General features: G+C 44.7%; 1 protein-coding gene across 1 annotated transcript in view; it reads right to left on the bottom strand.

The window, feature by feature from the left end:
* The window catches only part of BRINP1 (BMP/retinoic acid inducible neural specific 1), a 94316-nt gene that overhangs the window by 17041 nt on the left and 53892 nt on the right, over positions 1-23383 (bottom strand). Inside the window, exons 3-5 of the mRNA XM_058818359.1 lie at positions 10872-11062; positions 4729-4898; positions 2907-3012 (exon numbers count right to left, since the gene is read on the bottom strand). Coding sequence (XP_058674342.1) covers positions 2907-3012; positions 4729-4898; positions 10872-11062 — 467 coding nt within the window. The remainder of the gene's footprint in view (positions 1-2906; positions 3013-4728; positions 4899-10871; positions 11063-23383) is intronic.

Genomic DNA, 23383 nt, shown 5'->3' with positions numbered 1-23383 from the left:
ATCTGACAAGGGAACATGTCCTTAATTCACCCAGAAAAACTATTAGAGATAGATGTTTGGCTTTAGACTGTATATAAAAGGCTTCCTGCATTAAAAGAGGTAAATTTTCCCAGCTCTAAATTAGAGCTATTTGAAACATTTTCCACAGAAGAGTTCTCTGTTGAAAATGCAGTTCCGTTGAAGCATTTTGCAAGAGCATGTTGACTCCAAAAGCACTTTTGACTTTCTAAATGTATTTTTTCATACTCCCTCATTTCACTGCAGTGAAAAGCTGAAATGTTTTGTGTTGCCATTACTGTTCTTTCCATCTTGGAAAATGCTTTAATAGTAATTGTAATGTAAATTCTAATGTTATGCTATCATATATGCTATGCAGGTATATAATACATCTCTTTATGTAGTTATAGATGTATAATATATATGGGTATTTACACATATATGACAATATAATATTACATATTGAAATTTAATATATTTAATGTAAGTATTGTATACAACATGCATTATGTATAGAATATAATAAATGACCACATTTGATGTAGAAAATGACCTGTTATGCAACATTTGCTGTTTATTGTTGCACAGTTTGGAACAGCACAGAAGGATTGTACCTCACTGAAATAGTGCAATGCTCTATTGACATATACTGTCAGTAACAGTATTGATACAACAAGCCATGCCTCTGAAATTTGGAGTTCCTGAAATTCTTCAAAATGTTACTTTTTTTCAGTCAAATTTTCCAATTTCTGCCCAGGACACTTGGCCAGAGAACACAAATCCCCCTTTCTCAACAGGTTGCTGTAGAGCTGCTGGTACCCTGCCCTGCATCACCACAGAGATCCTGCTCCAGGGAGGGCTGGGAAAAAAGGAGACCTTCTGTGATAAATATTATGCATATACATACATACATATATATATATATATATGTATATATATATACATACCTCAGAGCATGGGCCCATGGATGCTGGGCCCACAAGGATACTGGTTTATAACTAGTATCTAGTTATAAATTATATATAAATTATAAATTATGTATATAACTAGTTTATAAATTAGTGATTATTTTTTGTCCCAAGTGCAGCACCAGACACCCTGCACCATCCTCCCCCAAAATCAACCTGCCCAAACCCAACGTGGGTGCATGGAATGATTTAGCTGGAAAAGACCACCATGATCACTGAGTCCTCCCCCAGAATCAACATTCCCAAACCCTACGTGGGTTCATGGAATCATTTAGGCTGGAAAAGACCACCAAGATCATCGAGTCCAGCTTTTGGCTGATCACCACCTTGCCAACTCAGTGCCGCATTCCATCCCCTGTCTCTCCTGAAAGGCACAGCTTTGAAACCCCAAGTCCCCGGGCTGGGAGGCAGCAAGTTCAGACAGAGAAATTCTCCCTGTCACGAAGAAGCTGCTCTTTTATTGAGCCAGGCTCAGAGCTGGAGTGACACAAAGGCAGGAACATGGATTTCTGTCAGCAGCTCATGCTCGGCTGCTAATCAGATCAGGGGAGACTTGGTCACGATCCATTACCTGCTGCAGCCCTGTGACTAATTTGTAATGAGGCCTCTCAGAGCAGAGGAAGGATCCTGGGTAATTATCCCAAGAACCACACTCCAGATTAGGTAGAAAACTCAGGTGGAGCTTTAAAGGTCACTTTGTTCCATTAGGAAGAGCTCCTGCCTTCCTCCCTTCCCTCGCTGCCTCTTTGCCTTGGCTCCAGCCTCCCCCTGCACTGGGTTTGGAGCTCCATGAAACCCATGTGTGGTTGGCCCCCAAGGTTCTCTGTCTATTCTCATCAGAGATCACAGCCTCATCCCCTCTCTCTCAATTTTTTCCCTTTTCCTCCACCTCCTTCCCCCTCCCTTGGTTTATCTCCTCTCTTGTAGGATCAGATAACCAATAGCACTCTATTGATTTACCCACTTGTCTGCCTATAACCTGAGCTGCCTACTGATTTAGCTGCTTCCCCACTTATCTCATGTGTCATCCTTGGGTTTTCATTACCAGCAGCTACCATCACAGTGTAAAACCCTCTCAAACTGCTTATTGTTAATTAGGTAAGAACCAGAACTCAGTGATTTGGATAATCACTGCCATAGTGAAAACAACCTGCATATTATTTTTAAAGGCAAATAATAACAACAATAATATTATATCCACAACATTACTTGGTAAATGAAACCCAGTTTCTGTGAAACCAAAGATTAAAACAGCACTTGCCAAATTATACTCAAAGCGGAAGATGTAATGTAGCCCATTCATCTGAAAAATTAAAATTTGTGCAAGTACAAGGATTTGAGAAATAAAACCATCTGGGCAAATTAGCAATTAAATCCCACATTTCCTTATTTTGTCAAAAAACTTGGGAATAACCTTCATGAATTACATGCCCAGTGAATTTCCTCCTTCTACTGAAGTTGACTTCTTGCTAACCAGCATGTATTTATTTATTAATTCAGCCATGACCTCTATCTGTTGACTTTTGGACTAGCTCCCCATCTGGGACTGAAGCCATGGCTTCTAGCATCCAAATAAAACCTCTGTGACTTTTCCCAAAGATTACGGTCATTAGAGAGCCCCAAAAGCTGATCTGCAAACCTCTTACACAAATCAGCAGTTTGGGAGGGACGGAGAGACGTGGGCAGAATTCTCCTTCAAAACTGATGGAAGAGGTCACTTTTTTTTTTTAATGTTGGTGTGTGTATCATGCACAGAAGTCCATCAAAATTCAGTGTCAGAGAGGCATTTTGTTGGGGTCAGCCCTAGCTCTGCTCAGCTGAGCCTTGTGTGCAGGGAGCTTCCAGACACAGCAGAATCACAGCAAAGAGAAGAGGGGGAAAGGCTCAGACAAAGGGCACTCCTGTCCCATTTCCACCCCCTCCCTGGTCCCTGGGCCCTACCTTGCAGGTGGAGTTTGCTCTCAGTGCTTTGCAGAAGGACAGAACTCACAGAGTCCAGATTGTCATAGCTGTTACAGCCCAGGGGGCCGGTCCGAGTTTCTGTTACCTACAGAGGATGTAGAAAAGAGAGAATGTTCCCTTTGACTGCAGCACCGCACCTTCCCCAAGCTTTTTTAATCTTTTAATTCAAAGACTCCTTGTCACAAGCTGATATAACCCAAAACACATCCTCCCTAGTTGGGAAAGAATGCCCCACCCTGCACAGACACTGCTAATGCTTGGTGCAATCTCAAGCTAAAAAATCAGAAGGAATTGTGGCTGCTTTCTTTAGGGTACCTCAGGTTTGGCAATGGGATCCTGCAGACTGATGTTTCTCACAGAGGATCTGCATTGGAGAACATCAGAAGCCTGTAGAGGAATTATTCCCTGACTTCTCTTATTGGAAAGCAAGAAACAGAGATGGATTGCCAGCCCACAGTGGTGCCTGGTGCTCCAACGGCAGATGTGAACAGCAGCCCTGTGCTGAGGATGGATGGAGGCACAGATGACCTGCAGTGCTGCTGCTGTTGGTTTCCTGCCCTCCTGGAATTCACCACGGGTGATTATCTGCTGTCACTGTTTCAATATCTCAATACAATTTCCCATCCAGAAGGGAACAGCCTCAGCCATGAGACAGCACAGAACAATAACGAGAGCTGAAACCTTTCAGAAATGGCTAACAATGACGACTCCATCCACATCACCTTCCCTGGAGTGAACTCAGCAACAATAAAATCCCTGCCCAGTGTAGGATGATTGCTTTCAGAGAAGGCAGCCTTTGCAGAGCCATTTTCCCTGTTTTGTATTCTCTGAGCAGCTTCCCTTCCTTCCTGCTGCAACCCCCAAGCTGTCTCTCAATCCGTTTCATTCCAGAAGCCTCAGTAATGCCACACTGAGTTTTTCACCATTTCTTGTTGCAAATTCAGCTGAGAGATGTTTTGCAGACTTACAGCCCCAGGAGACAAACACTCCTAGGTGGCACAGAGTTAATTTCCCAGACCTGCCTTTCCCTTCCAACCTCCATCACTGATCTGGCTCCTCTGCCCCCTCTCTCCCTTCCAGAAGTCACCGTCACACTTAGTGAAAGTCTCCTGTCCTACACAACTGTTGAAGTGAGGGGGAGACGACCATCCTTTAATGCATCGAACTCCGATTTATTGATCGATCAGTCACTTTAAATAACAGTGTTAATTAACTTCATGCATATTCCAAAATCCAGGTTTATGATAGGTTAACAGAGAAAACTCTAACCACTCCCCTTGTTTTACAATACCGTTAATTGTTTACACAAAACAAAACCAGTGTTCCCACTGTGATATGAAAGGTTCCCAAAACTTCCACATCTGTTCTCAGGGTGCCATCTTTTCCCAGAGAGGGTGTTTTGCTTGTTATGGGAAGACTGCCTGAGAACCTTATTGTTTATAAAGTGATGCCTGAGAGAGTCTAATTGTTTATAGAAATCAGGCTGGGAACTGCTTTTGGAACTGCTTTGCAACTACCTTTTACTTTTCTCTCACTGTATGCCTTCATGGCCTTTTTCTTTAAGCCATGCTTGAACTAAACTCCCGACACACAACCACCACGCTGAATGCCCACCTCTTTCCAGACATTAGTGACCGCAGGGAAATCAATTCTTCAACTGAATAAGAGCAAACCTAACCCTGGGAACAAAACAACTTGTGCTCAAAGAAGACATCAGTCTGGCAAAGCCCTGCCCCAAATCCCTAGAGGATCCATACAAGGAAGCCAATCCTTTCCCTCTTCCTAAGGCAGGATGTGGTACCTTGATTGCTCCGGTAGAGATCTGGATCTCATGGAGTCTCCTCATGGTGCCATCACGATCTACAAAGTAGGAGGAGGCGAGCTGGTGCAAAGCTTCAACGCTCTGGGTGGCGTTTCCTGACTTTCTGTCGAGGCGGCTTTTGTCCATGTACATGGTCAAGGCCTCCTCTCCTGCAGCAGGGAGAAAAGGAGATTTCAGGCTGCAAGCAGGGAGAAAATGCTGTCATCCACTGCACCTAAAGGAAGAAAAGTCCCACACCTAGAGCACTCTTGGAGGAATCCACCCTTCCACACCAGCATCATAGGAGGACATAGAGAAACCTCCTCCTCTATTCAGACAGCAAGGCCGAGTCCACCAGACAAGTAAAGCAGCTCCATTGAATTGACTAGACAACATTTTGGATATTTTTCAAGCCAGCAGAGCTTTGCCCATCTGTCCCACCTGAGGCAGGTTCTCTAGAATGATGCACACCTGACAGGAGAAGATCTCACTTTGTGCAAGTCCCTGTCTGACCTGACTTCTAGAAGGGATGGACGATGACTGCACGTAGAACACGGTGTGCAGGTAGGTACAGTGGACAAACAAATGTTCCTTGGACCTCTTCAGCTCCCAGTGGCATTGCAAAAGGGGAGGGGAAAGGGGATGAGTAAAGGGAATTAATCAGAGGAAAAAGCAAATAAGAAAATTTGAACTAACCTCCCTTGCTGCCTTCTTTCCTCCCACAGAGTCTCATCCAGGTAATATAAGTAGAGAGTGAAAATACCACACAAGATAAGGGACAAAAGCAGGTGATTTTGAAATGGTAAGCTCAGAGAATCTGGGAGAGAAGTAGTTAAGAACCGACAAACATCAGCAGAGACCTTAATGTAACAAAACAGGTCTCTGCTGCTGAGAAGGACTATTTACCTAATAATTCAATTTGTGCTGGGTGAGACACATTAAAATCCAGTCCATTCTTAACAAAAGGCTGGCATTGTGAGAGGTCTTAAAAGGTGGAATGCCATCCTGCATCCTTAACACGTGAAACTTGGATTTAATAAATGAAGAGTAGACACAACTAGAGGAGGAATGTGCCATTTCTACAAAACTCTCTTAATGAGAAGAATGGTGCTTGTTCTGGTTTGATACATGAACCACTGATGAATGCACTGCCTCTGGCAGTGATAGCATGGTCCAAAAAATATGTACCACTGCTTTCAAGGCCAAAAAATGTTTCACTTTTCGTCATCTTTGCATAATTTTTTTTACGAGAACAAGGAGTTACTTTTCTTTAAAATTCTTATTAGCTAAAACAATTTGATTCATCCAAATTATTTCTTTTATTGCATATATGAAAAAAATAACCCAAAATCCCAGTAAGCCCTCCCCCTCACTTTCCCTGGAAATTTTCCAGCTTTTATCTGAAAGCCAAATGCCTGAAAACAAACCAAAAATATTCTGGCAGAAAATCAAAATATTTTTATTAGATTTCAGTTTTTCAAGCAATAGTTATGTTGAGTATTCAGCCTTTGGCTTTGAGATGAAAAATTCACTTTTTTTTTTTTCTTTTTTTGTGGAAAGAAGGTACTTTTCATCAAAAGAATTGATCAGTTGAAATCTTTTAATTAGTTTTGCAGGACCTAAGTGGAGAAGTTAGGCATGTAAAACTTCGTCTTTAATATTTTGTTAAAAATAACAGACTAGCCTTCCACCGCTTATCAAAGCTGTGGTGGTAACAATGTCATCATTGTTGCCTCTCACAAAAGCACTTTCCCTGGAAAATGACCAGCTTTGATTTCCTTTATCACCATTACCATTTTTTATGTGTTGAGCTTGTGAGGAGACCTTGGCAGGGATCAAGGCTCTGCCACACCAGGCTCTGTCCACACAAACAAAGCCAATCCATTTTCCAGAGGATTGAACCCCCTGTATCCAATGAGGCACAACAGGTGAATACAGCAAACAGCCAAAGGCACAGGGGATAAATAAAATGTCTGTGGTTACTGTGAGGAGCAGTGGTCACTGCACTGACCACTCAATGCAATTTTGAGTTTCATCTCTTTGTGTTTTTCAGAGAGATTTGAAGGAAATTTTATAAAAAGTTTCAGTTTTTATGAATCAACTCATTTGCCACTGAAGAGGCTGGATCAGTGAGAAAGTGTATTTTGAGCCAGAATTTCTGGATCTCTCATGTAACAGAAGCATTTAACTTCAAGGAGATGCAGCAGAGAAAAATGAGAAATTATGTTTCACCACCATTTTGTGAGGCTGTGGCAGGAGAAGGAAGATCTGGGATAATTCTCCCCTTAGCCATAATGCACAGTCATCAACTCTTCATCAATTGCACAAATAACTGGGAAAAAAACAACTATCCTGGAAAAAAATCATGCCTTATATTAACAGCCAGGGCATAAAAATCAGGAGAGAGGAGAAGGAGAAGGAGAAGGAGAAGGAGAAGGAGAAGGAGAAGGAGAAGGAGAAGGAGAAGGAGAAGGAGAAGGAGAAGGAGAAGAGAGAAGGAGAAGGAGAAGAGAGAAGAGAAATCTGTTCTCTGGAGCAGTGAGGATTAGTGATTCCCCCACAGAAATTGTCAATTTTTTTCCTCCAAAGCAAGAAAACAGAGAAGTCCATGAGTGATGATGCTTTTTCCTGAAGGAGCAGTGCTGTCCCTAGGACTGAGGGGTGCTGAGCAGGGACACTGCTGCTGGAAACCTGTTTTGTGTAGCTCTGTGCAGAGCTGGAAAAGCACAGCATCCCCATGGAGGGGTCACATGGGGAAGCAACTCCTGGATCAAGAGAGGTTAACAGAATTTCCCTGCATTATTAAGTCTTAATTTCTCCTTTAATTAAGTGAATTATATGTTCAAAGTTGTTTTTCCTTGAGGGATTTTCCTGAAAATTGGCTCTCAGCTCTGCGCGCTCCATCCCAGAGCGTGGATGCCCTCAAAGCGACCCTTCACCAGTGCCTTTGTGTCAGAAGCAGGCTGGAGCAGAGCTGGGGATTTTTTTCTGGCTGCTCTGCAGGTTTGAAAGGCACCAGAGCTGTTCCTCCTGTGTCCAGGTGTGAAAATTGCAGAGTTCAGGTGCTGCTCCGTGTCCCACCCTCGTGGGGACCAAGCAGCAGCTGGCATTTCAAAGCCAGCCAATTTCCTGCATTATTGTCACTCTCTGCCACCTCCTCAGGCACCAGGCTGAGCCACAAGCAGCCACAACCCAGGGCAGAACTGCCTGGAGCTCTGCTGGGGACACCCCAGCTCCTGGGAGAGCCAGGGCACTGCTCCGTCAGGAAAAAGCATCGTCACTCATGGGCTTCTCTGTTTTCTTCCTTTGGAGGAAAAAAAATGACAATTTTTGTAGGGAAATCACTGATCCCCACTGCCCCAGAGCACAGATTTTTCTTCTTTGCTGAGTTTCTTAGTGCCTGGTTAGTGCTGTGTAGGGACCAAATCCAAGAGGAGATCTGCTGGGGACCTGACAGCAGATGCTGATTCCACCCAGGCTTCCTGCCTGCCCTCTGGCCAAGGATTCCAGCCTCAGCATTCCTCTAGTGAAAATGAGCCAGGCTGGAATGAAAAAGTCCTGATTTTTGTGCCTTGGTTGTTAATATAAAGCATGATTTATTTTTTTTAATTTTTTTTTTTTTTATGTCCCAGAGCTCTTGTTTAGCCCCCAGAATACAATTAGAACGTGTCCTCCATGCAAGATGCATGCCCAGCTTCATCCACACCTTCCCTGGGACTGCCATTGCCAAGATAAATCCTCTTTTTCTCCCCACCATTGCTCACCATGCTCAGGGTTTGTGGGGTGTTTAGTTCCAACACCAGTTCTCATTGCAAGTCTCTGCATATTTAAAGTTGTTGTGTTGTAAAATCAGGGGAAGAAACAAGCCCCCGTGAATAATTTACAACCTCAGCCAGGCAAAATTAAAAATATATTTTACCATCAAAGGACTTTCTTATTTTGAGTTTTCAGGGATGTGAGTGGCAAGGAAAAGAGGAATGTCAATGGGAAAAAAAGTAAACCAGCAGAAAAAAATAAAATCTCTACTTGGCTGTCTTGGACTCTGTAAAACATGGTCTTGAAAAGTGAATTCCTCAATAAAAGGCAGTTTATCTTCACCCAGACTTCATTAAGGCCTGAAGAAAGAAGTCACTTTTGCTCTTCAATTCTTGGAAACCTCCTTTATTTCACATTTCTTGCTGATGGGATGGATTTGTTTGGGTGCCTGGACTGGAAGAGCAGCCCAAGGATCTTTGAAGGACATCACCACACCAGAGGCCACTGGACTTCAGGGGAACTGTGCCAATTTACCTACCTGCCTAATTTGTGCATGAACCACATGCACACATGTAATCTCATGCCAGCGTCTGCAGAATGCTCTGGGAACAGACAGATGGCCAGAAATTCCTCAAAGTTCACTACAAACACAGCAATGTGGCAAGGCTGGAGGTGAGGTACGTTAGAAGAAGCAACCACAACAAATTTTGAAGTAAAATTGAGCTTTTACCATGGCAGAATCCTTCTCACAGATAGTCGTTCTTGGAAGAAAAGCATTTAAATGAAAGAAAGGCACACCCCAAAGGGGGAAAAGAGCCATGAAAATAATACAGAGTGGAACAAAGAACCAGGAGTAAACATCAATAGGAGCTGCTGGTTTTCACCCCTCCAAATGTTCCTGCAGCACCACCAGCAGCGCCTGCTCAGGAGTTCATGGCCCTACAGGGCTCTCTCTTATGTCATCCCTGACACATTCTGTGCACACTCAGACCTCTCTGCAGCCCTTGCATACACATTTTGAATTTTACTGAACTGCTGTTTTTCCAGAAGTCTGCTCCATGTTAATGCATTCAGCCTTCCGGCCATCTCTTCCCCTCTGTTCACGCTCCCTGCCCAACTCCTTGAACTCCCTTTTCCTGGAGCTCTTTAAAATTCCTCCAGTTCCAGCAAGAAAGGATGTTTTTCCCCCTCTGCATTTGTTTTCATCCTGTGAGAAAGAGGGATGGGCAGGTTCTGTTGTGAAGCTGAGGGCAGTGGTGCAGGGCTGGCAGGACAGGGACGTGTTTCTCCTGACAAACACATTTGGTCAGAGCAGCACAGGGGCACAGCTCCCACCTCACACTCTGAATTCATTTGCAAAGGCTCTTTGGGAGGGTGTGATGGTGTTCACAGGGGTTCTTGGATGAGGGAAGGCATGAGGATCTGACCCCATGTTTCAGAAGGCTTGATTTATTATTTTATGATATATTTTACATTAAAACTATACTAAAAGAATAGAAGAAAAAGTTTCATCAGAAGGCTAGCTAAGAACAGAATAGGAAAGAATGATAACAAAAGCTTCTGTCTCAGACTGTGAGACTGTGATTGGCCATTAATTAGAAATAACCACGTGAGACCAATCCCAGATGCACCTGTTGCATTCCACAGCAGCAGATAACCATTGTTTACATTTTGTTCCTGAGGCCTCCCAGCTTCTCAGGAGGAAAATTCCTAAGGAAAAGATTTTTCATAAAAGATGTCTGTGACAGGAGGGGGAGCTGCAGCCTGGCCTGTGCCCCCACTGCTTTCAGAGCCTCAGGGTGGTTCAGACTGGAAAGGACCACACTGGGGCATTTGGTTCAGCCTCCCTGCTCTATGGGTCATCCCAGAGCACATGGCACAGGACTGCATCCAGCTGGTTCTGGAATATCTTCTGTGAGGAGACTCCCCACCCTCCTTGGGGAATTTGTTCCAATATTCCCAAGAAATTCTTCCTCACATTCAGCTGGAACTTCCAGGGCATCACTTTCTGCCTGTTCCTCTCGTCCTTGTGGCTGGCACCACCAAGATGAGCCTGATCCATGCTCTAGGCACCCCCTCTTTAGCCAGTCAAAAGTGTCTGTGGGGTGAAACACCACACACCCAGCCGGCCAAAAGTGTCTGTGGGGTGAAACACCACACACCCAGCCAGCCCAAAGTGTCTGTGGGGTGAAATACCACACACCCAGCCAGCCAAAAGTGTCTGTGGGGTGAAACACCACACACCCAGCCGGCCAAAAGTGTCTCTGGGGTGAAACACCACTATTTGGTTCAGCAGCAAGGGTCAGACAAGCTCAGGCACATCCCATCAGGTTATATTGGTATTTTTCCAACACCACCCCCCATCTCCAGCCCCAGGTGCCACCTACCTCCCAGGGTGGCAGAGATGAGCAGGTGGGTGCCGTACTTTTTGATGATGGTGTCAATGAACTGCTGCGTGGTGGGTCTCCTGCCCAGCAGGCGGATGCTCCTCTGGAACTCGGGCATCAGGGGCAGCGGGTTGTGGAGCAGGTCCCTCCTCTCGATGGCTGTGTTCCTCACCTTCCAACGGGCAAACTCCCTGTGCCACAACACAGGAAAACACAACAGGGGTCAGGCTCCCGGTCTGGAGGGGCAGGGGGAGTCGCTGGGGTGGAGAAGGGGCCAATGCTGTTGGACATCCCCATGTGGATACACACATGAGGTCATGAGGCCGGATAGAGGGGAAGGGGAGGAGAAGAGGAAAAGTGAGGCATTACTGAACAATAGCCATACACTACAAGGGTCAGGCTGGTGAGGAGGTGCCCTTGGCGTCATCAGAGGTGTCTGTCAGAGAGCTGGACTGCCCTAAAATAAAAGCAGGCTGGTGTTTTCACCCTCCCACGCTCTGAGGTCTTTCACTTCTCCATAAATTCTGGTCTCTGTCAGCAAATGGTCTCGATCACAGATCACAGATCTGCCCAAGCTGATCATTGTTATATGTCTAATGCCCACAAGCCTTCCTGCCACACTTTAGCAAAGCAAAGCTGAAGAAAATACATTTTCTCCAAACATCTTCATCTTTCAGCACTGTGAGTATGGCAAAAGAGCATTTTCGGAAAACAATTTTTGAGCTAAACAATGTAAGAGGATGGATTCAGATATAGGCAGAGTCCAGGATGAAAGTGGAGGTTTTGTTCATATTTTAGAAAAAAAAAAAAACAACCAAGAAAGTGATTCTCAAATCCATGCTTTTAAACTGAGAGCAACTGGGAAAAAAAATGAAGTTAATGTTTGCAAAAGCAGTTCTTTATTGCAGGTATCCATTTTGAAACGACACAGAGGGAAGTGCCTAGAGAATAGCTTGCACACCTGCAATCTAAAAATCAGGCCTCTGAAACATCACCAGCTGAGCACCAGAAAAATGAGAAACCTATTAATGTCTTTCAAAAAATATTGAGCAAAGCCTTCCTTAAAGGAGAGGATGTTATTTATACCCATTCTCCTACAATGCACCTGCTCCATCTTCAGCTATCTCCCAGACCATCCCAGACAGGCTTCTCTGTCACTTTTCATCCACCTATTCCTGTTACTTGCATTTAAGACAAATATTTTATTTAGCTCATAGGTGTTGTGGTTTAATCCCAGCTGGCTTAGCCCCACAGAGCCACTCACTCCTCCTAGAGAAGAGAGTCAGAAAGGTGAAAGTGAGAGATAAACAGTTCAGCAGATAAAGCAAAAGCTGCACAGGCAAGCAAAGCCAAGCCAAACAAGGAGTTCATTCCCCATTTCCCATCCCAGTCTGGAGTTCAGCCATCTCCAGGGCTCCATCAGAGTGACTGGGGGAGACAAAATTCCTCACACTGTGTGGCCCTGGCCCTGAGGCAGCACTTCCCATCAGGGTGTGTCCTCCCAGGACACCAACCCCACCTGGCTGGCAGACCCTGACACTGAGACACATTTAGAGACTCAGTACAAAGCCAGGAGCACGAACCAGATTTTTTCTGCCCAGGTTGATTCTAGACTCAGTCCACTCTGCGTGTGTTGGGTTATTTGACTTAATGCAATTATGCAGGTATTTATTTTGATTGTGCCCCTTCACAACACTCCACGCTGCCTGACAGCAGTTACATTCACCAAAACAGCAAAGTGCCAGCTATTTACTTCAAAATATCTCCTTACACCTGAGCTAATGCCCCCTCTGTAGTTCTTTGCTTTCACAAGCCAAGTGAAAATGCCAAAACAAAACACGCCTCCTACTACATTACAAGAGTCATTAGTGTCAAACCTTGCAATCTGAGGAAACATCCATCCTTCCTAGAAAAACCTCAGTCAAAAGGCAACAAACCCCATACAATGGGTTCTTAATACAAGGAGCGATTGAAACAGATCATTTGCTCCCAAGTTGTCTGCAGATAATAAATACATCCCCAATGCATTCCCTTTATGGAGCAGAGGGTGTTCTCTGCTGTCCCAGAATTGTGAAAAAGTTGATTTCCATGATAGATAAAACTTAAAAAGTAAAGACAAATAGTTGTTCTCTGACACCACAGAGAGGTTCCTCCAATCATCCCAGATTAGAGCTCCAATCCCAGACATTGCTCCACAAGGAAATCCCCTTTGAGGAAGGAATGGTCCCTTCAGCAGCTGCACTGCATGGGAAGAGGCAGAGCTGGATGCTTAAAGACAGACAAGTTTTATAATAAATAAATAGATACACCCATGTTCCATCAGAAAGATCACAACTAGCAAGCATAGGAACAATGCCACCTGCGCTTCCTCTCCAAAGAGACAATTTTTGCTTCCTGTAAAACTCAAGCACACATTCAGATTCCTGCTTCCTGCAGCATCCATAAAGTCAGGAGGGACCAGAGCACCCCAGAGCCAGCACGTGTTCAGAAAGGGCTGAGGGAATGTTTCATGCTCCCAATAAAGTACAGAGAGTTTGGTTTTGCTGCTTTGCAATAGATAATTTAGCAGCAAAGAGCTGAAATGTGCAGCTGGTCAGGCATTGATCCCTGCTCTCCTTCAGGGAAGCTGTGGCTGCCCCTGGATCCCTGGAAGTGCCCATGGACAGGGCTGGGAGCAGCCTGGGACAGTGGGAGGTGTCCCTGCCATGGCAGGGGTGGGATGGGATGAGCTTTAAGGTCCCTTCTGACTCAAACCACTCCAGGATTCCATGATATATCAGATCCAGAGTGTCACCATTCAGGGCAAACTGGGAAGTGATGGGCAAGGAAGGCAGGAAAGGAGAATAACATTTGGATAAACAATGTGTCCAAAGGGAAAGTGGGTTCATTCTCTACATCAGGTCCAACATCACCCCTTGGCACCCCTGGCAGGAGGCAAAAGCAGGAGTTTAGAAGGAATCACTGGCATATCTCCAGCCTTTCCTGCTGCCGAGGGACAATCCCAGTCCCCATTAATGCAGAGGAAGAACCCTGAGCAGAATCTACATCTAAAGCATGACAGTTGTCAGGACCCAGGACATCCCTCTGGCTGTCCTGAGCAGCCCAGACCCCTGCCAGGGGGCTCAGAGACCCTGGCACAGAGCCCAAAACACCTGTGGGTTTGATTATGACCCGTGGAGCAAATTACCAACCTTACATGAAGATCAGCAAGCCACAACAGTTAAATAGAATATTAGTGAAGTTATCACGGGGTGAAAAAATAGATTTTGGGGTTTTTAGAATGGGGATTTAGGGGGTAAGATGGAGGGAACTGGGTGTGCCCAGCCTTTCTCCTTCTTCTTCTTGCCTTCCATCTTCTGCTGTGATGGTGGCACATTTGGATTGGTTTAGAGTAGAAGCTCACTGTCTAACATAGGTGATAGGTATTGGGAAGTTATGGTAAACATTGTATGCGTAGTTTTTAGTATAAAGACATAACACCACTCTAGGGGCAGGCAGAGTGCCTTGAACTGTCCTGCTGGATGGACCTCAGTGGGGCAGGAGAAAGAATTTTATAGATAAGGAACAATAAACGACCTTGAGACCGAGAAATGAAGAGCCCTGACTCATTCTTCAAGCACTGGGCTGGGAAAAAAGACTTTCCAATTTTTCTCGGGGTCACTCTGACCAGCAGAGATCCCAACAACGGTGAAGGAGACTTTTCCACCCAACTGTTATTGATGCCATCCCTCCCTAGGGCTCCCTGCTCCCAGGGCACATCAGCAGGTGAAAGCCCAGCTCTGCTCTGCTCTCCCTGTGCTTGGATGTGTGGCTTCCCCAGCTGACAAGAAAAGCTGAGCAAATATGTTATGATGAATAATTTATGCAACTAAGTTAGATGTTTATCTTCTGCTCATAGAATATCCATGAACCAGTTGCAATTCCCTCTAAGTTATGCATTATTTGAATTTACTTAGTGACATTTTTCAGGCTTTTTTTATAGGTTTTACATAGCATTTGGCTGTTTCATCTCTTTGTGTGCTGTTGATTCATTGGGATTGGAAACAAAGGAAGGGAACACCAGTACGGTCATCTGCTCCAACCTCAACAGTCAAACAAATGATATGGCCTTGTTAAGCTTCCTTTTTAAAGTCCAAAAAACACAATTTAAACTTGGCTCACTGAATTCCAATATTTTCCATGGAAAGCAAACTTCTAATTCCAGCAATCTTCCATGCAACCTACAGAACCCTCTGCTGCAAGACGCACCTGAGGCCAAGATTATGGTACAGTTTTGGAAAATAGACTTAACATTAATAGATATGGCTACTGAAATAATTTAGAATTATTGAGGTCATAAAAAAAATTATATTTGCAGGGAACAGCATAGATCTGGCCTTAGGGAATGTTCCAGCCTGAAACTCCTGAAGTCTCTGAAGAAACACCTCCAAGAACAGGTTTTCTATTAGCTTTCAACTCTAGATTTAATTGCATTTTCTGCAGAAGCAGAAAATCGGCCAAAATTAATTCAGAGTGCTGGGTTAGGTAAGCAATACTCTTGTCTGTTTGTCACCACTGAATCCTTCCACCTGTGGCTCTTGGGAGGATTTACCAAGGCCTTGCATTTGTGGATAATGGGTGCAAAATGGTTTCCTCACAAAACCATCCTGGGCTGCATTTCACTCTTTATTTCTCTGAGACACCAGTGGCACCACAATCTCTGTGCCACCACCTGGGACACATAGCTGAGGCCTCTACAGCTGCTGAGACATTTTAAAAAGAGAAATATTGCCGTGTGCATCACTCATTTTCCAGGTGAAGAAGTTGCAAAAGACTCCACTGGGATTAGGGGCACCCCATGGTACAGCTGGGATCAGTACAGAGTTTTCTGATACTCAGGGGAAATCCCAAGAACCTGAATTTTGAATGGCTTTGGGAAGGTGAGAAAACTCTCAGCAAGGAGGAGAAGGGTCGGTATCCCTGAGGGAGACAGAATAAGGCGAAACTCTGACCCAAGGTCTGGTTAGTGGGGTGAGGCACTTGTTGGGGCTCTGTGTCAACAGGAAGCCCCAAGGGAATTTGGGCTGTGCCAGGAAATGCCCTCCAGGTCCTCAAGAGGAAACCCAGAGGAGCTTCTTTAAGGGCTGAAAGTGATGGGAGGTGCTGAAAGGGGAAGGGAGATGGGAGGGAAGAGGGATGAAGGGTGCAGTGCTGCCTCAAGGATGCACATGCACAGATTGAGGGCTTTCCTGCCTGTATACCAGCAAGGGGACACACTTTATTTGAATAGGGCTGAGGATGAGAAAACACTGCCCCTTCAAGCTGCATTAATGAGCCTCCATCAAGGCCAGCATGTCAGGGGCAGAAGGAGCCACTAGGAATGTCTCAGTGCTCATTAGCACTGTGACCCTCCAGGGAAACAGAAAAACAGGGGAACAAACTACAGAAGAGGGAGGAAAAGTCAAGAGGCTGGAATAGGTACATCATGCAGGCCCACCATCAGAAAGGACAGCAGGATCCAAGGGCAGGAGCATCTCTGCCCAGAGAGGGAAGTCTGAGGAAGAGGGGCCATCAGAGCAAATTAAATTCTCCATCTCCACATGGCCAAGACAACTAAAGCATGTAAGTGAGGAAAGAGGTTCAACATAGACCATGAGGGCTGGTGCTTGAAACAAAAAAAGAAATTAAATGTGTTAAATAATGAACAGGAAAGTTTTAAAAGGGAAAAAAAAAAAATAGCAGAGTCATTGAACAAGCCTAAACAGAAGAGCCCAGCCCCTCCAGGTGCTGGATGTGCATCCTTCAGAGCATCCCACCAAGTGCACACTCAAACAGGAGCAGCCCCACCCCTCCCTGGGAACTGGGCAAGGACAAGGCACCAGCTTCTTTCTGCTCCATGGCTCTTTGCTTTTTTAATAAAATTTATCTTGAAAGCCACCCGTTGCTCCCAAAGGTGATGGGAGCACACTCTGCAGTGACAGCAGTACACAAACATTATTTCATGCCCTCCCCTTGGCATATTGCCCACATAATTGACTGTGATGTCACCAGGACTCCCTGATGTCGGAGAGATGTTCCCTGGGATTTTGGTGTCTCTGCCCCTGTTTTCTTTCAAGCACTTCCCCATCATTAAGGGAGACATTTTTGGACATGTCTGTGTGTGCTGCAGACAAATATTAGTAGCTGTCAGAATGAGTGTGAACCAAACCAGACAGATTTAAGCCTTGTCTGGTTCAGAAACCAGTTCTGTGTTAGCCCTAAATCTTCCAGATCCCTTCCAGATGCTCCTACAACAAAGCTCTTGGTTTGGGGGTTTTGTTTTGCTCTGCCTTTCCTTTCTCCAGCCCAGTTGTCCCAGCCAGAGCCCTGATTATCTGCAGTCCTCAGGATGATGGCTCTTCCAGGTTCCTGTGAGCCCTGGATGCTGCAAACAAAGCCAAGGGACAGGGCTGAGCATGACAACAGCACCACAATGCTTATCTTGTTCTGCCAGATCAGGCTTTGGAGGAGCCTGCGTGGGGTATCTGTGATTATGGTGGGGTCAGTGATATTTCATTTCCAGTCTGTGCCCTCAAAATGCCAGACAGCCCCAGGCTGAGCAGTGCAATATTCCTTCAGCCTCTTCCCTATCTAGGCCAGCATGAAGAAGTCACTCTTCAAAGCTGAGCTTTTCAAAGGACCTGCAAGAATTAGTTTCCTGTGAGGGTTTGGCACTTGTCCCCCCCTAATCTATTTAAAAACCTCCAGTCTGTAGATTTAAACTAGATCCAAATTAGACAGAGGCTGAAGCTCTGCCATGAAAGAGAGAAAAAAATAAAACAACAAAAATAAAAAAGCTAAAAATTTCATTCCAGAGAAGTATGAAAAAGAAATCACTTAAGCTGAAAGTACAACAGCATTTTGCATAACAACCAGACAAGCAGACAGGCTCACTTATGACAGCTGGCAGGTGAATGAGATAAATAAATTGACTATTGAGCTATTGGTAAATGCTGCGCTGTCTGCAGCAGCTTTATTGTTATAAGGGCATTTACCTGGGTAGGACTGAAGCAAGGGGAGGACAATCAGAGTTTGAATCCTCCTCCACCTGGTTCCAAAGGACAAAGGAAGAATCTCCTGTTGCTTTTCCTCTTGGTCTGCCCTTTGGCCATGTTCTTGGTGTTGGCTGAGGGGTCTGAAACCTCAGATATTCCCCCCTTTTTTGGCAAGCAGTTCAGCCTGCTCAAGAGTTTTGTTTTCATCTCTCTAATCATTTTCTTAAAGATATTAAATTGTTACAGAGTTGAAAGCTCTGAGGTTTATTTTTGGAGAGAGGGGGTGTGGGAGGTAAAAAAGGGGCCCAGAGCAATATGACAGTTGCAAGAATCAAAATTAAATAAATTTACTTCAAAGTTAGAGGAATTTCATGTGACCTTGAAAGCCCCTTGGTAAACAGGTTGTGCCAGCACTGAATTAAAATCCAGTCAGACAAACATGATTCCAAATGTTGTGCTTGCTCTTAGGATAGGACTGCATTTGGGTCTCTTAGGAAGCAACATGGAATTTCTGGGTGCCCAAAAGATCAATTTCTTAGAAAAAAAACTGACATAAATTAGAGACTCAAAGCAGAGTGATTCAGCATAGGTAAGAACAAGTTAAAAGATAGGTCATTAAATTTGATCATTATGAAGTTTGTTTATTATTAAATGTGATCATGGCCAGGATGGGGCTGTAATTCTTAACCCTAATTTCAAATCCAAGCACATGAAAACATAGTAGAATGGGTTTTGACCCTTTCAGCTGCTCGGGACCACCTCTAGGTAATGGATTTCTGCATCCTCAGTAACACACAGTAACGTCTGAACTTCTTCAGCACAGCTGCCTTCCCCAGCCCTCAGTGGATCTGTTACCAAACCCCACCAGACCCAGGTGCTGCAATGCTTCCACCTCACCCACCAGCTCCAGTGCAAACAGCTCGTGGACATTCATCCCCCAGCTCTCCCTGTAAGGTTATTTGTGCAGATTTCCTTGCAAAAACCCCACACCTTGAGCACTGCACAGACCCTTCCCAACACCAGCCTCCATCAGCATCAGCCACCCCACAGATGTGCTGGTGGGCGTTCCCATTGACAGTGGAAGGTTTTAAAATCATAGAAAATTCGGAGAGTTAGAAAGAAAGTTAGGCTTGGGAAATGTTTAGGGTGGGCCCTGGGAAATGTTAGGCCTTGTGTTTGCTAGATCATGTGAAACTGCACCTGTGTAACCAGTATATGATAAATGATATGATTGTTAGATGTGACAATTATTTAGTAATTAGATGTAATTATTGTTTAGCCATGAGGAGAATCATGAGAAACCGTGTTAGGGGTTTGAGGGGGATCATGAGAAATCCATGCTTGGATGAAAGCAATGTATACAATAGAAGGTTTGATGTTTGAGGGGGATTATGAGAAATCCATGCTTGGATGAGATCAATGTATACAATAGAACAATATAAGTTTAATAATCAATATGTAAGTTATAAAACTATAGAATATAAAATATCTTCAATCCTGAAACCATGGCAGGTCAGATTTGGGTTTGTGTCCCCTGACACCCGGAGCTCTTAATAAAAGCACATGCATCTAACCATTCCATGATTATGTGCTCCTGAACTAACACCATGAGTGCTGACACCACCTCAGCTGTTCCACACTGGGCTGACAGCCCCTCTGAGCCCCTGCAGCTCCCATGGGCTTGATGGGAGCTGCTGGAAGCAGCAGTGACATCTCTCCAAGAGCTCGCAGCACTCTTCACGTCACCACAGCATAACAATCGTCATTAATGACAGCAAACGTTCTGCTCTGGAGCTGTTTGCTCCCCGAAAGCTCACCCAGACCACACATGGTTTATCAAGTTGCTGGGGAAGCTGTTCCAACAGGCTGCAGGTTTCTGTGCTGAGATGGACAGCACAGAGACACCCAGTCCTTCACTGTGAATTAGGATAAAAATCACAGGACAGGCAGCAGAACAGTTCTTCCACTAAAATACCTGACATAGCCTAGAGAAACTCACCTGTGAATCAGGCATTTTGAGTTCTCTGCTTGCCAAAACAATGAGACAAATATCATTTTTCATAGCAGGGTCTCCTGGATTTCTGTCTCTAGAAGTTTGACCCAGAATTCACAATCAAGCTGATCCTGGAATGTCAAGGAGCTGTCAAGAAGAAGCTTTCAAAGAACAGCACTTTTGAAGCAATGGATGGAAACATTTGAGTCATTCAAGGAATTTGAGGAATTTGAAAGCTAGGATAGCTGGCATGATTGTTCTCTTCTCCACACTTCTTTCAATTCCCTTCTTTGCAAACAAATCCAGGGGGAGGAGGGCAGGGATCAGCCAACAACAGGGTGGAAGGGAAGCCAAGACACAGGATGCTGAGACAAATAAGGCTGTATAGAAACATGTGGCACAGACAGAAAAAATGTCCCAAACCATGCAGTCTGGTGCTGTACCAATTGGTTTGGGGGGCAAAGGGGGGAACAAGAAAAAACTACGAATAACTCCAACAAAACAAAGAAAAATCCAAACAAAACTAACACAACACACAAAAATAACCTGACAAAAAAAACCCCAAACCCCAAAACAAACAATAAATCCACAAAAAACCACCCAACAAACTAGACCTTTTCACGTTTTGATGTGCTTATTGGGACTCTAGTAAAGTAGAGGATTACACCCTCGATGAAGCCCCCCCCTTTGTGGCTAAGTAGTACATGACAATATTTAAATATTTTGTAACCAAGTTTGCAACAGAAGTCAGGCAAGGAAAGTTTAATTTATAGAGCAGATAAATCACCCAGGGGTGACTGGCCCATGTGAAGCTCTGGTGAGCCCTTGTGACCCCATGGACCCTGTCAGCAAGTGGTGCTGCCCCAAAATTCACCATGTGGGTTCAGAGCCTGCCAATGCTCCTAGGAGCACAACAGCACCAGTCAAAGGCTGTAACAAGAACACAGTTTGGAACAAATAATTTCATTCAATTCCACTTCCTTCATTTCCTGAAGATAGGGGTGTGTGTGGACCACAGGCTTTTTTCCTAATTTTAGCTGTAGCGAGCTGATAACCTCAGCCTGTGACACCACAGCCCCAAAGTTTGCTCTGTGCTTATCATGATTCACAGTTTGCTCAGATGAAAAGCCTGAGAAATGTCCCCTTGAACCTTAATTCCTCACGTTGCAGGTGAGGGTACCTGGCTGCTGCACTGCTTGCAGCTTGAGCAAGGCGTTTGTCAATACTGGGAAAGTAATATCAGAAATTTAGCCTTGATTGCCCTTTTTCTCAAGAAAAAGCACCAAATTTTCTCCAACACAGCATGCAGCTATGTTTCAAAACTCGAGCTGTTGTTAGAAAATGGAGCTATCACCCCTCCTCTGGTCAGTTGTGCTGCTCACTTGGCAAAGGCTCAAATTCACTGATTTAGGAGGGGGGGAAAAAAAGAACAGAAGATGATGTTTAAATACAAAGCTGCTCCTGCCTCCTGTACCCAGCTGAGCCCTGCTGGCAGAGCCACCTGGGCACAGCTGCCAGGCTTGTGGGCAGAGCAGGCAGTAATGGGAAAGTGTCCCCTGTTGCCCACCCCTGGCCCTGAGTCATCCTCAGCTGATGGAGACACCACCGAGCACTCCAGGCAGGAGCTGGTGGGAGGCTGGGATGCCTAAAGGCCACCAGTTGGCAAAGTCACCTGTTCCCACCAGGGATCCTTCACTTCAGGGCAGCTGAGGAGGGTTTTGTGCACATAAAGTGCAGTGAGGAGAGTCCAGCCCATGCCCACCCTTCATGTGGAAAGGTGTGCTCCAGGCTGTCGCAGACATCTTTTATGAAAAATCCTTTCCTTAGGATTTTTCCTCCTGAGAAGCTGGGAGGCCTCAGGAACAAAATGTAAACAATGGTTATCTGCTGCTGTGGAATGCAACAGGTGCATCTGTGATTGGTCTCATGTGGTTGTTTCTAATTAATGGCCAATCACAGTCAGCTGGCTCGGACAGAGTCCGAGCCACAAGCCTTTGTTATCATTCTTTCCTATTCTATTCTTAGCTAGCCTTCTGATGAAATCCTTTCTTCTATTCTTTTAGTAAAGTTTGAATGTAATATATATCATAAAATAACAAATCAAGCCTTCTGAAACATGGAGTCGGAATCTCGTCTCTTCCCCAGTCCGAAAACCCCTGTGCACACCGTCACACCAGGCTGCACAAAGGGGATCTGCAGGGAAGAAAACTTGCAACAGGACAGGCAGACTAAGCACTGCCTGCTCACAAAGATCCAACAGATGGCCACCAGGCTCAGAATGGCACAAGGGATGGGATTATCCCGTATCCTCATACCCCTATATCCTCATACCCTCATATCTCATCTCCTCATATCCTCCATCGTCTCAGTCATTGCAAGGGGCCTTGCACGAAGCTTCTGGGAGTACATGGCAGAGGTAGGAGAGAGTGAACAAAAGCTGTGTTGAAGTAGTAAAATAAATCTACACTTCCCTCCTGCTTCGATCCTTGCCGCTTAATTTCTATAGTGTTGGGACATTATTTCCTCTGAGTTGGTTTAGGAGAAAACACTGGTTCCTCCTCATGGTCCCTCAGTTCTGTGCCTTCACCCTCAGAGCTGGGGTTCAACATCCCTTTGCTTTCCAAGCTGTGCTGTTCCACTCAGGCCACTGGCCAAGGGTTGCTTTTCAATATTCAAGCAGGAATATCCACAGTGGTTGTATGCAGAGGATGCTCCCTCTCAGTATAGGATTCAGATGCTGGCTGGGTCTGAAATTACTAGCAAATAGCATAAGATAAGAGGTTAAGGGCTAAAAAAAAATTAGGCTGCAGAGTATAGCTGCAGCAAAATTCGAGTCATACATAATCAGAGACATTTGTGCTTTGCTCAAGATTAAAAAAGAAAAAAAAAGTCCCCAAAAGCCTATGACATTTCAGAATTACAGTAAAACTGAAGAAATTTTCTCTAGGAAAAAGGTGACCCATTTCCTCAGACTACATCCCTCTTTAGCAAAAAAACTGAACACAAGCTGTGAGAAAGCCTTGAATATTCCCTGGTTGCTCCAAAATCTCATTTCTACAAAAATCAGTTTTGATGTATTTAATTTTCATTCCTAGTCATGCCATTTCAAACTCAGGCATGTTTTGATGGAGGAAATAAAAAGACTGCAATAAAATAAAAATTCACAAACTCATGAAGAAAGGCAATCTCTTTGCATGCTGCAAAGTGGCCTGCAATGAAAAGATAACCATGCTTTTTATGCAACACTTCATAAAGAAAAAGCTTTATTTTTGTCCTGTCCTAGCTAGTGAACAGGGACTTGTGAATGCAAATGCTTTTGTTTCCTGGGATCTGTTTGTGAAGCTCTGAGGCACTTGGTTATTCAGGCACATGCTTGGCAATTTCCCCATCATGAGTCATGTTTTCTTTAGCTGTTATTTGTGACTTTGATATGTGGATCTCAAAGCACCTTTAAACAAATGTGTCACTGTAGATGGAGAAGCTAAAGCAGCAGGAGATGAACAACT

Source organism: Ammospiza caudacuta, chromosome 21 (genome assembly GCF_027887145.1).
Source record: "Ammospiza caudacuta isolate bAmmCau1 chromosome 21, bAmmCau1.pri, whole genome shotgun sequence".
Classification (NCBI taxonomy): domain Eukaryota; kingdom Metazoa; phylum Chordata; class Aves; order Passeriformes; family Passerellidae; genus Ammospiza; species Ammospiza caudacuta.
Note: the sequence above shows the minus strand (reverse complement) of the source record. Positions and strands in the feature narration are given on the sequence as shown.